This window comes from Trichechus manatus, unplaced genomic scaffold (genome assembly GCF_000243295.1).
Source record: "Trichechus manatus latirostris isolate Lorelei unplaced genomic scaffold, TriManLat1.0 scaffold00150, whole genome shotgun sequence".
Lineage (NCBI taxonomy): Eukaryota > Metazoa > Chordata > Mammalia > Sirenia > Trichechidae > Trichechus > Trichechus manatus.
The window spans coordinates 3,648,587-3,662,777 of record NW_004444086.1 but is presented as its reverse complement, the minus strand read 5'-3'; the positions used below and the strand labels follow the sequence as shown (position 1 = coordinate 3,662,777).

The 14,191-nt window shown below is 40.8% G+C and overlaps 1 protein-coding gene across 2 annotated transcripts; it reads right to left on the bottom strand.

The window, feature by feature from the left end:
• Positions 1 to 4,774: 4,774 nt before the first annotated feature.
• TIFA (TRAF interacting protein with forkhead associated domain) lies at positions 4,775 to 13,707 on the bottom strand. Of its 2 annotated transcripts, none has more exons than XM_023740219.1 (2): positions 13,486 to 13,707; positions 4,775 to 6,295 (listed from the first exon to the last, which is right to left on the bottom strand). In XM_023740219.1, the coding sequence occupies exon 2, from the start codon at positions 6,269 to 6,271 to the stop codon at positions 5,723 to 5,725; it is 549 nt and encodes a 182-aa protein (XP_023595987.1). In that variant the 5' UTR covers positions 6,272 to 6,295; positions 13,486 to 13,707; the 3' UTR covers positions 4,775 to 5,722. The 2 variants fall into 2 exon arrangements, with proteins under 2 accessions (XP_023595987.1, XP_023595986.1); XM_023740218.1 differs by having other exon boundaries at positions 13,355 to 13,706.
• Positions 13,708 to 14,191: the final 484 nt, after the last annotated feature.

The following is a 14,191-nucleotide window of genomic DNA, read 5'->3' as shown; positions in this document are numbered from 1 at the left end:
AAGTGAGGTTTTTTGTTTTTTTTTTTTACCATTTTATTCTCTTACCAGCAATATATTACAGTTCAGTTTGCTCCAAATTGTCATTAAAAATTGGTATTGACAGTCCATTTTTTCTGTTTTGAAAAAAAGTTTTCCTTATATTGAAGTTTAAATACATTACGTAATACATAACATTAAAGAATGAAACCCAAGTGTTACATCACATGGCATTGGGCAAGCATTACTAAGTTGCAAGCTCCATAGCTAGCAACATGATTAATACATTATTTGCAATTTTTCCTTTGTCAAGTTTAACATTGATCAAAGGTTGGCCTTACATTCTGGTGTTTTTTGTTTGAACATCCCTTGGGCAGGATATTATACCTGGCTAAATAAAAACGAAGACCCTGATGGCAAGCCAAGTGTTCTACTGCCATCTCAGTACAAAGAAGACCACCTCTCTAAGCTCTGCTAAAATGGTCAGTTTTGAGACACCACGAGATCTTCCTTTTGCTTCAAAAGGCCCCTCTAGTGGTACAGCTAAGTGGTGACTGCATTATCCCATGTCCTTCTCTCAGCTTCACCAAGGCCTAATGGTTGCATTCTTTTAAACTCTGCAGAGGGTGGGTCTGGGAGCCTCTGTGCAGACATAGCCATCTGGGATCTTGGGGCTCTGGGTTTGGCTAAAACATCCTGTTACTGCTCTGTTTTAGCAAGGCAGTGTCCAAGTGCTTAAGGCTTTACTACATTTCATTTAGGGACTTTAAGACTACAAAGCATGGCTTATTTTCCCAGTTTATTACGTGACTGAATTATACTAGTCCATGTTAAAATTGTTGTTGTTAGCTGCCATTGAGTTCGCCATCAACTCATGGTGACCCCATGCACAACAGAACGAAACACATGCCAGTCTTGAGCCATCCCCATGATGGTTTGTGGATTCGACTGTTGTGATCCATAGGGTTTTCACTGGCTGATTTTCAGAAGTAGATCGCCAGGCCTTTCTTCCTAGTGCATCTTAGTCTGGAAGCTCAGCTGAAACCTCTTCAGCATCATAGCAACACACAAGCTTCTACTGACAGATGAGTGGTGGCTATGCATGAGGTGTGTTGGCCAGGAATCAAACCCAAGACTCCCACATGGAAGGCAAGAATTCTACCATTGCCTAGAAGAACTAGATGGTGCCTGGCTACCACCACCGATCACTCTGACAGGGATCACAACAGAGAGTCCCAGACAGAGCTGGAGAATAATGCAGAACAAAATTCAAATTCAGGGAAAAAGACAAGACTTTACTGGTCTGAGAGAGACTGGAGGAACCCCCAAGACGATGGCACCTGGACACCCTGCTAACTCAGAACTGAAACCACCCCCAAAACTCACTTTTCAGGCAAAGATTAGACAGGCCTATAAAACAAACAAAATGTCAGGAATGTGCTTCTTAGTTCAATCAAATATTTGAGACCAAATGGGCAACTCCCACCCAAAAGCAGGATGAGAAGGCAGGAAGGGACAGGAACTGGATGAATGGACACAGGGAACATAGAGTGGAAAGGGGGAGCGTGCTGTCTCATTGTGGAGATTGCAACCAATGTCACAAAACAATATGCGTATAAATTTTTGAATGAGAAATTGATTTGAGGTGTAAACTTTCACCTAAAGCACAATAAAATATTTTTAAAATTCTACCACTGAACAACCATTGCCCTCAAGGATGTTAAAATAGCAGGTTACAATATATGAGCTGTAAAATTCTGAACTCGTGACAAGGAACAGAAGGGAATTTTTCCACTCCTTGCAAGGAAATCCTTACTTAAGCGTCAGTGAGTCACAAGCACTTAAATCATGTGAACTTTTAGCTGGTCATTCTTAGCTGGTCCAGTCTCTCCAAGGGATCAAAATATGTTTTTGCACTGGTTACCCTGTAGCTGAATTTCTTCTTATTCTGGACGCTCAATTGCAGGACCATTACAAACAAATTTCTTCTGAAATGCCTTTGTGGATTTCTTTTTATCATTATTATCAGTGATCCTTTGGGCAGTAAAAGTGGTCCTTCTGTTGTTTCTCTGTTGAATTCTTCTATGGGTATAATGCTTAGTCCCAGCAAGAAGCAGGTTGTCATTCTTACCTGAAGCAGCAAAAGGGTTCAAAGAGCGGAGGTTCAGGTTATCATTCTTTCTTGAATCTGCAAAGACATCAAAAGTGTCAAGATTCTGGATAGTGAATGTAGAGGCTACTACTTGGGGAAATGGTCTTGAGGGGAGGGGAAGAAGGTGGGCAGAGTTGGGGAATCGGGAGCATTGGGGGGAAGCTTCGGAGTGTTCAATAGAAGCTTAGGAACTGGGGGCCTTGGTGGGTTTTTGTTGTTGTTTTTATTTGGCCATAAAAAACCCAAACCAAACCCATTGCTATTGAGTCAATTCCAACTCACAGCAACCCTATAGACTGGCCATAATAGGTGTGAAATGTTATCTCATTGTAGTTTTAATTTGCATTTCCATGATGGCTAATGATGTTGAGCACGTTTTCATGTGCTTATTGGGCATTCATATATTTTCTCCATTGCCAAAACAATGGATTCATACCAACGATCATGAGTATGATGCAGGAACTGGCAACATTTCAGTCTGTTATATATAAAGTCATCGTAAGTCAGATCTGGCTCAATGGCAATTAACAACAATATATTTTCCCTTCTGAGGTGATGATTCGTTATTTGCCCATCCTTTTTTAGGTTGCTTGTCTTATTGTTATTGATTCACTGAATATATTCTGGATACAGGATACAGACCCTTTGTTAAGCATATGTTTTGCACGTTTTCATGTTTTATACTCTGTGATAATTATTTTTAAAATGTGGATAATATCAGATTAAACAAATTATGGTGGATTACAACATGGTATATGGAGAGGGAAGAGATTATAAAATAACGTAACCAATTGGATTAGGAGATCTCTGGTGTTGGAGGATACCGAACATGAGGGGAAAGGTTAGATTCTGAAGCACTGAGTCACGTTTACTAGTGGGAAGGGTGGCTGCTGTGTGTTAAAAGGTCTTGAACACGTGCATGTGGCTTTTCTCTTTGCTTCTTGCCTCCCTACCGAGGTTCTGGTAAAAAGAACCAAGGTTAACTTTGGGTTTAGTTATACTGCATTTTTTGGTCTCTCTTCACATGAGCACCTATGTGTCCCATAAACACTACCCCAAATGCTGGCTAAACCAGAAGCAGGCAGCCTCTCTCAACTTCTGGTGCTGCGACTGCCCCCAGCCAGCACAAAGCAGAGGCTCAGTGGTGCCACTCACTCCTCGCATGCATCCACATGGCTGGGGCTATTTACAATTATTACCACTGGGACTGTTCCATCCTTCAGTCATGCCCTGAACCCCTTTTAGCCCCAGAGAGAGGAAAAAATACCTGCCTTTCAATCCAAAAGCCCCAGGGTAAGTGTTAACATGAACCTCCATTCACACATATACACACAGAATAGTAGAATATATATAAGTCATATATATTATTAATTTATGTATTATTTAAAAAAGATCGAGCTTAAGTGAATACATACCCCAACTCACCCTCATTCAAACAAATTGCACCACTCATGTTACAGTTAGAGCCTAAAAGTAAGGTTTCTCCCAAAGTCAGCCAAATATCTTAGATAGGAACAACAAAAGTTTCTAGAAAATGGTTATATAATCATGTATGAGATTTGAAGGAGAAACAGGCTTTGCGAGGCCGAACATGAGCGCCCTCATGCAGTCCGCTAGTTCACTACAGTTTGCTGAGTCATTCGTATGTCAGTCCCTGGCTACCCTGGCTTGTAGCTTCTATTGTCCACCAGTGCTATAAAACCTCTGCCCTCCCACTGTGGAGCGTGGAGATCTGCTTTGGTCCTGAGGCCACCCAGGACTCGCCTCGTCTGTCAGTCTCCCTAATAAACTCCTTTGCTGCCATGCTAGAGTTGCCCACCTCTTTCTTCAGTCTCTCGGCATCCTCCATTTTTGGAGGTAAATTTCACGTTACTGGTCCATGCCTGGACAAGATTTCACCACTGGGAAACATAACCATGTAATGAAGTTGCAGATCCTAAAAGAGACAGTCTATGACTAACACTGGCACCAATTAATACACCCCTCTACTTAAAGTGCTCAAGAAAAGATCAATTTCCCGGGATAAATGTCCAAAGGGTGTGTCATGAAAATTTTACAACTTAGCAACAGTACCTTGTATTGAACACCAATAATACCACTTCCTGTAATGCTAGAATTTAACTTACCTGAGCAGTTACCATTACTATTAATTTAACACTCATTAACTATCTAATTGGAGTCCCTAGGTGGTGTAAATGGTTAACACACTCGGCTGCTAACCAAAAGGTTGGTGGTTCAAGTTCACTCAGAGGATCCTTGGAAGAAAGTCCTGGCCATTTACTTCAAAAAAATCAGCCATTGAAAACTCTGAGGAGCACAGTTCTATTTGACACACATACACACTACACATACCCATTGCCATCGAGTCGATTCCGACTCATAGCACCTTATAGGACAGAGTAGAACTGCCCCATAGGGTTTCCAAGGAGCAGCCGGTGGATTCGAACTGCCAACCTTTGGGTTAGTGGCTGAGCTCTTAACCACTGCACCACCAGGGCTCCTTGACACAGATAGGGTTGTCGTAAGTCAGAATCAACTCAATGGCAACAGTTTTTTTTTTTTTTTTAAACTACCTAGTTAAAATAAGGAGCCCAGTTAAACTGAATGAAAATCTTTTAAATAAAGATAGCTTTTTTGAAAACAAAATTAACATTAGAAATATTTAAGCCTTTATTATAAATGTTCACATTACACATTTACTTATATAAACCCATTGCCATCGAGTTAATTCCGACTATACAGAGGTGAGTCTTTCTTTTCTGTAGAAACAGTTCCATAGAAAATGGTTAGTGAATTAAACTTTGACTTTATAGATGCTGTTAAAAATTGTATTTATGGAATTATAAAATTATGTTCAGTACATAAGAATCAAACTTTTAAAATTTGGTAAGAATACTAAAAAATAATTCTAAACACAGTGGTTCTTTAAAATATTTAAATATTTTAGATGCTGAATTGATACAAGGAGAACTGTTGTCCTGGGAAAAACCACTCTATTATTCCACAGAAAGAAAATAGTAAAAAAATAAAAATATTATTTCTCAAATAAGTCTTTCCATATTAAAACCACAATGACAGACCACTCTAGAACGCATTATGCTATGTTCCAGTACCCTGGCACTACAATAACCAACAGGCTACAAACACCATCTACAACCTTCTCAGAGTCTTGACCTTGAAAACAAAGGGCTGCTGTTTTTATATGAAAACAAAGGACTAAAATTATATGACCAAACCAAGACATGGTTCCTTATGAAAACAAAACACAGAACTATAATCAAGGATAAAAAAAGAAACACTATTCCTTCATCACAAAGGATATTTTGTACATTAGCCCTCAGAGCTGTACACTTAAAGTAATTCTTCATAGATCCTGGAATGCAATAGGTGACTAAGTTGTTGACAAACACAGTTTACAGACTTCAAAATGATATACCAAATCCTAAATCTGACAGCCTAACAGGGGAATTGAGGCTTTACCTACTACAGTAATAAACTCTGAATAAGAAGAGGGTCTATCTGAATAAGAAGAGTATCTATAAGGTGTCTACAGGGCGCTTCATCCTCCATGATTGTCTTCTTAGCCCTCTGTGTTCATGCTTCATTTTCATCCATTTCTGTAGGAGAAGTGCTTCGGGTGGAACAATTGCCATTCTCAGGTACAGGATTTGTTGCTGCACAGATGTTTTCTTGTGAGAGTGGCCTTGGAGACAAAATAAATTGAGTCTCGAAAAAATCCAATGACTCTCCATCTTCCTTCTCCATAAGGAGCTGATAGTCGCCAAATCTGACCATGCACCTGTACGGCAGGTTCGTTTTATTTAGGTAGCCCAGCTCTCTGCTGTCCACAATAAGACTGGTCTTCTTACTCATATTTTTAATTTCAAAAGAGAGAACAGAGCTACTGAAGTCTTTAAATGGCTGCAAAGAAAACTGAACTCGAGAAACCTGCTTGTCTAGAAAGGTATAACGACAGATGGTGGCATTTCGGCCAAATTTCACCACTTCACTGGAGGACAGTTTCTCTCGGTGACAAAACCTGATTGACTGAAATATTCCAGTCTGCAGCAGGCCAGGATGGTAAAGAGTCATCTGGAGACAAGTTACTGTCTCTTCCGTGTCAGCATCTTCAAAACTGGACATGACATGCACTGGAATCGGACCCGCCTGCAACAATGAAACCACAAAGTTAGTCTCAACCAGGTAATTCACTCTCATACTTGAGGCACTGAGATATTTTGATTGTAATATTTTTTTTTTTTAATATTTTATTGTACTTCAGGTGATGGCTTACAGAACGGATAGTTTCTCATGTAACAGTAACACACATGCTGTTTTATGACATTGGTTAACAACCCCACAACATTTTAACCCTCTAAATTCTCAACTTTTTTTTTTTTTTTGTGAAAATACACATAGCCAAAGATACGCCATTTCAAAAATTTTTTTTACATACACATTTAAGTGACATTGACTACGCTCTTCTAATTGTGCTGTTATTCTCACTTAAGATGAAGGCTTACAGGACAAAATAGTCTCCCATTTGACAGTTACTACAAATGTTGCCCTATGACAATGGTTAACAATCTCACAACACATCAACAATATCCTTACTCTATTTTGTGTTCCCTATCATCAGCTTACTACTCCCCTTCTGCCTTCTGGGCCTTGTCACTGGACTCCTGTACCTCGTTACTCTCATGGTTTTACTGGGCTGTCCACTCCCAGGCTGAACAGTGAGCCTCGAAGGTAACTTCACCACTGAGCTAAAAGGGTGTCTGGGGGCCATACTCTCGGGGTTGATTGTAATATTTTGATGAAAATCTTCTGATAGACAATTTATTTAGACTTTAAGAAGATAACACATGAAATACTTTCAAGTATCTAGTAGATACGTGAAGTTTTATAACAAGCCCTAGGTGGTGCAAATGGTTAAGCACTTGACTATTAGCCTAAAGTGTGGTGGTTCGAACCCATCGGAGGTGTCTCAGAAGACAGGCCTTGGGATCTGCTTCTGAAAGGTCACAGCCTTGAAAACCCTATGGAGCTATTCTTCTCTGCACTTGTGGAGTCACCAAGAGTCAGAATCGATTCAACAGCAGCTAACAACAACGAGAATTGGTGTGTTACCCTTTTGATATTTTTCATTTCTAGTTTGACTATAAAAGCATACATATAATCTGGACAATAACAAGGAATGACTGCTGAAAAGTTAAAGATATTTTAATAAAGTGATTTTGGGGAAGCAAAAGAAACCTCAGTGCCTTTTTCAATTAAATAGAGTGAATGGGGCCCAGAAAAAATACAACAGCTATGTTTTAAAAAGAAAAAATCCTCTTTGATCTGAATGGCCTTACAGGATATACACATAAAGAAAACCTACAGTTTATTAACTATATTATTATTAGATGTATTATGAATTGTGAAGCCTGATTAAAGAAATATTAAGTTATAAACAATTGCAAAGATTATCTTTTATATCATCATTTATATTTCTATCAGGTAAATGATTAAAATAGCAAATGTTTTAAATGGTTATTTTATAATTAAATAGACAATAAATACATACATATATATATATAATTCTCCATGAGGTAATTCTAAGTATCAAAGTCTGCAATAGTGCTGGAATGATTTATTTTTGCCAGTGGGTCCTAATGGCTGGATGACATGCTGTCATTAACACAAGTAGCACAATCTAACTGCTATTAATTACATCCTTCTAGAGCTGATAGCCCTGTGGTGCCCTCCACTTAGACCTCACTAAATTTATATTTAATAATCAACAGAGTATTTAAGTCATATAACAGGATAGGAGAATTAGTTACTAAAATTTTGTGATAGAAATTCCATTTTAAAGCTAATTTATTTAACAATATGTGCACATGCTAAAAAAAATTCAAACAGTAAAAAAGAAAAATTTAAAACAAAAAGTATCTTCCTCCCACCCTAACCTCTTTTTCTTCTCCAGTAAAAGTTGCTTTCATCCTTACAGAAAGTTTCTTTACATAGCATGCATAACTGTGTGTGTGCTCATAGACATACACACATACACTTTCTACACATAGAGAAAACTTTTTCTTACACAATAGAAACATACCATATTTACTTCTGGATTTAGTTTTTTTCAATTAACAATGCATATTGGAGATTGTCTCCCATATATACAAGTATGTCTTATTCTTCAACAGCTGCATAAACTAAAACCAAATCCGTTGCCATCCAGTCAATTCCAACTCACAGCAGCCCTATAGGACAGAGTAGAACTGTTCCACAGGGTTTCCAGGGAGTGGCTGGTGGATTTGAACTGCTGACCTTTTGGTTAGTAGCGAAGCACTTAACCACTGCACCACCAGGGCTCCATCCCATTGCCATTGAGTCGATTCTGACTCATAATGACCCTATAGGACAGAATAGAAGTGCCTCCATAGAGTTTCCAAGGAGTGGCTGGTGGATTTGAACTGCTGACCTTTTGGGTAGCAGCCATAGCTCTTCACTACTGTGGTACCAGGGCTCCATAAAACTCCTTTAATATATTGGGGTGATAAATATACCAATAGATGTAGTGGTGCTGAGTGTCCCTGCATTCTTTGAAGGACCCTCAGTTGCTTGTGCTGCTGAATTCTACCTGCTTGTACTGTATTTAGAATTTTTGCATCAACAATCTTAAGTGAGGCTGATCTGTAGTTTTCACTTTGTGTATGTGACATCTGTATCAGATATTGCTATCAAAATTATGCTAGTTTAAAAAAAAGCTGAAAGCTTTCCTTCCCTTTCTGTGCTTTGCTGCTCTTTTAAAATACAATCTTTTCTTTCCTTCTGTTTTGTAAATTTATGCTGCTAAAAAGTAAATCCTCAATTTATTCGATTGCTTAACAAGTAACACAGCTAAGCAAAATGTCTTTTTTATTGATTTGGAAATACATCTTTAATTCTAAATTTATTATCAAAATAGATTTTTTTTGGACATATTACACTATATTGCAGACAACAGATGTCCAGCCATAAAAGCGAGATGCACCCTCAAAATCATGGGCTAGGATGGTAAAAGGTACTATGAATCCAAAGCCAGCAATAATTAATACATAATGGCTAGAATTAGTTAATCCACCCTACACTGTGATTTAAAGATATTTTAATCATGATACTAAAGATTCTCATTATTCAAGAAGCAGACAGCATAAAAAGGAATAATTACAACAAGTCATGAGATGATATAATTAGCTGTTAACAAGCAAAGAATCTATAAAGGAAGAGCGAGAATTTGTTAGTGATCTCTAGTCCTACCTAGGAGATGCTGCCATAATTCTCATTCATTCTTGGACTCTGGACAGTAATAGTTCCAAAAGGAGAACAGGATCAAAAACCACCATGTGTTCTGGATATAAATAGTCCTTTGGTAACATCCAACTTCTCTTGTTTTTATCTTTATTAGCTTTTCAGTAAATCAACCACCAAAAAAAGTGTGCCCTCTACAGGCTCTTGCGCTTAGTACCCATTGCAGGGGAATAAACTGGCATTCTGGTTTATAAACCAGTGGCTGATGAGTGTCTTAGTATCAGTTTTCAGGGTCTGATGTATCTCTGGGTGAAACTACAAAGCAGAGGTCACAATTATGACTCCTCTAATAAACACTGTGGTAGACTCTGTTACTGTCAATTCATTTGCTGACTCTCCCTACCAGGACTATCTATCCCAACTGGCTCTGCACCTGTAGAAAAATGATACTTTCCACTCTACTGACAACCATGTCAGTGAAATGTGAATGGAAGTGATATGTATCACTTCTGAGCAGAACCTTTAAAGGCCACCACAAAGTTTCACCATCTGTCTTTTCCTCTGCCACAACATTAAAATTAAAAAAAACCATTGCCATCCAGTTAATTCCAACTCCTAGCAACCCTATAGGACAGAGGAGAACTGCCCCATAGGGTTTCCAGGGCTGTAAATCTTTACGGAAGCAGACTGCCACATCTTTTTCCTGTGGAGCAGCTGGTGGGTTCAAACCACTGACCTTTTGGTTAGCAGCCGGGTTCTTTAACCACTGCGCCACCAGGGCTCCTGCCACAACATTACCAGTCTCCAAAGTGAGTTCAGCCTATGTCCCAGAGGGGAGTGCTGAAACCAGACCACAAAGAATATGTAACACGAGCGTGTTCTTGCTGTCAGCCATACGATTTTTAAGGTCATTTGCTATTTCGCCATAACTGAGCCTGAGCGGACGAATGCATCTACCTGTCTTTTGGAGCTCTGGTGGCACACTGGTTAAGAGCTTAGCTGCTAACCAAAAGGTCAGCAGTTTGAATCCACCAGCTGCTCCTTGGAAACCACCTATGAGGCCGTTCTACTCTTCCCATAGGGTCGCTATGAGTCGGAATCGACTCGACAGCAACAAGTTTGGTTTTTGGTTTTATCTTATGAAGGTATGAAACAACAGCAGACCCGGACACTCAGAAGGGCTACTACTTATTATGAACCTTTCAGGCACCAGGAACAGCGCTCAGCCTTTTACACTCTTGTTCTACCTAATCTTCACAACAACCCTGTGCTTCACTACAGAGGAGGGAGCTGAATCTCAAAGGGTTTAAATAACTAGCTCAGGTCACAAATCCAGTCCCAAAGGCAGGATTCAAACAGCTCCAATGCCCTGCGAACACTCTTAACCACTACAGACACTGCCTCCCTGGCTCACAAACCATAGCAGTTAACTGGTAAAGAAAGGGGCACAGAGGTGTGTGTGCTAGAACCAGCAAGACACCAACCTAGAATCTAGTGTTGGAGAGGTAAAGATGCTGCTAGTGCTGACTTGGCATTGTCTAATCATAAGGACAGGCTTTGAAGCACCAAGTTACTTTGAATGTTAGTTACTTGAAGCCTAGGTGTATAAATACTAGCATGGACTGAGTACTCACTGGTAATTGTGACAGGCTGTTTTGGTACTCTAAAGTTGAGTAAATTATGATCTCTGACCTCGAGGAGTTTAGAAACTAATCTGCTAATCAACAAAGTGGCTTGAATCCCTGAAATTCACAGTGGTCAGCAAAAACAAAAGAACAAAAAACAAAACCCACACACGGAAAAGAAACTAACAAAAACCTAAAACAGTCAACTTAAAATTGGTGGGTTTTTTTAAGTCACAGGTATGCAGGTGCTTAAAAATATCTCTTTGAAATCTCTTAGACATAAATTATCTCTAGAGAGGAAAACTGGGGGCCAGGGGTCAGGGGTGGGAAGGAGACTTACTCTTCACTGTACATGCTGTCCCTCTGGAATCTTATACCATGTTCACTTAAGATCTACTCAAAAATATTTAACAAATATGTTCTCTACAAAATCACAAACCACCTAATTTTTATGGAGTTAAACGGAGCTGGAGACTAGCTAAGTATCATTATAGTGGTAAATTCTGGCTATCGGATGTTGTAAAACACTGTGATGATGCCTGACATGCAGTAGTATCTGTGTTAACTAAGGAACCGAAATGAATACATAAAGAAATAAATAAAAACAAGCTTTGCTGTCAGGAACTTTATCACCAATAGCACAATATAGAAAGCATGGGCGCTGCATTGTTGAGTGTGAGAAAAGAAGAGTTAATATAATACACCCTAGATGTCAGGAAGTATATACACTTACCTGAGAGTCTTAGACAGAAGAAGAAAAGAGTCAAATTTAGGTGGAGGCTCCTGACTCCTCTCAAAGACAAGAGTGGATATGTATACAGGTGTTGTGTGTGTGTGTGTGTGTGTGTGTGTGTGTGTATACAGTCACCTCTTTTCCTTCCCCTTTCTCGCACTCCTCCCAAGGTCCTGCAAAGGCAGTGAAAGGATATGCTCCCCACTCTTGCCGAAGAGTATGCAGCCTTAAACTGTCATGAACAAAAAGATATACAGAGATATTTTTGCTAAAAGCAGCCAGGTGTCCAAGCAGTTTAACAGAAAGTTTGGTGCCCATGGGTGGTGATGCATGCGAATAAAGTTTCTAATGCTTTATGAGTTGTTTTGTTTCTTAAAGAATAAAACAAAAAAACAAGGTTGATTGTTATAAAGTTGTTCTGTCCTGGGTGATGTGTTAAGGAAAGTACCCCCCCCAAAAAAATTGTTATTTTCACATACACATACACTCCACAAATTCACCCTATTGGTATTCTCTAGAGAGAATATGTTTTTGGGTGGTAGCAAGTAGAAAGTTACCATTTTTATCAAAGGCTCTTCTCGCTGACAAACACCAAACGCTGAGCTAACAGGAGCGGAAGAGAAACTTGGAAGCAAAGCAAAAAACAAATATGTCCTCCTGTCCCCAAACCCTAACGGTCATCAAACACCCTGCAGTGTGGCATTGAAGACATCTGTGAACTCGACCGTTAAGCAGAACCAACTGACTGCAGGAACAGTCCGGAGGGTAGGTCTCCCTGACAGATTAGTAAATTGAGTCCCAGAGAGTGACGAAATGACCAGCGAGCAAGAGCAGAGGCAGTGAAAACTAAGAACAGCAGAAGGAAAACCTAAGAAAAGCAGTTATTTTTTTCAGTGACGGTATCTTCTTCCTCCCTCTGTGCCTCTAACTGGCCACTACTTAATCAAATCTGCACAGCCTCGGTTTCTGGGTGGCTGCGGATATTCGCCTGAGGTTCGGAGCGGATTTCGGAAATTCCAGAGGATTGGGGAAATTCCCCTTTTCAATTTGAGAGTTGGGGAAAGTCCAAGAATACAATGGATTTTTTGTTTTTTTTTTTTTCCTTGATGAACCAGACTGAAGCAAAGAAGGCAGGCTGTGGCACAAGCGAGTCTAGAAGAACCCTCCGCAGGGGAACTCGGCGCTCCAGGGAGCCCGGGACCCGCAGAAAGGCCTCGGCCAGCGACAGTGTGGGTCGGTGCGGATGGCGAGAGGGGTTCACACGCCAACTGCTCTGTGAGCTACACTTCACAGATGGAATTCTTTGTTTGCAGAGAAAACACAGCCCCCATCTCCTATATTTCATTCGCTCCTCCTCCCCGCATTTATATTCATATATTTTATAAAGTTGGGATCATGCTGAACATGATTTCTAAAACCTTTCTTTAGTATTATCTTGAGCGTCTGCCTCTAAGCCAAGTCAGCAGGAGCAGCGGGTGGTTATTTTTTATACAGCACCCTGAAAACTCCTTGACAAAGCCTCCTTCTTTGGGCTACAAACAGAAGAGAGAGTCTCAATGTCATCCCCGCAGACAGATGCCCGACAGGTACCTTGGAGCTCATGAGTCCGTGAACTTCCCCAAAGGCTTCACCTTCCAGGCTCGGAACGAGGCTAATGGAGGCGACCGGGAGGAGGCTCGGGGTCGGGGAGATGGTCACAGCCCACCGCCCAGGTTCCGCACCTGACTCGGGCGAGTGCGCGGCAGCTCCTCTCCAGGAACCGGGTACCACCTGATGTTAAGCTGAGTTGTTTTGCAGAATCAAGAACCTGTACCTACTAAAGGTACAGGTCTTGCAAAAGGAGTTTTAAAACCAAAAACAGCAGGAGGAAAACCTTAGAAAAATTGCGGTCAAATCAGGTTTCCGGAAAGGGGGTAGGGGGCGCGGCGTGTGGACCTAGCCAAGCCGAGGGGGCGCGGGAACGAGTGTCCGACCCCCCTGCGCACGCACTGTCTCGACCGCTGGCAGGCCAAGCGCGCGCCCGGGAGCCTTTATAAACGACCGCGGCGGGGAAGGCGCGAGCTTACCAGACTCCTCCCGCCCCTCGCCCGCCCCTTCCGCCGACGTTCCTTCTGAAGAAAGTCCTGCGTTCTTATCGCCTTCTGAGCTCTCCCGCAGATTTTGAAGCTTAACAACCCAATAGGAACCGCGCCGCCCAAAATAAGTGGTGCCTCTGGAGAGGATGTGACTTGAGAGCTAGATTTTGAAAATTAGGGAACAGGATCTCTTCAACGTTTAAGGGTTACCCTTCCCCACCCGCTTCAACAAGTGCTGGTCTTGGGCGGGGACAAGAGCAGCCAGGGAGTTGAGCTAAACTTTACCTGCCTTCAAAGGGTACCATGCAAGTCAGGTGCATGGTGTGCATTATCTCATTTAATCCTCACAGTC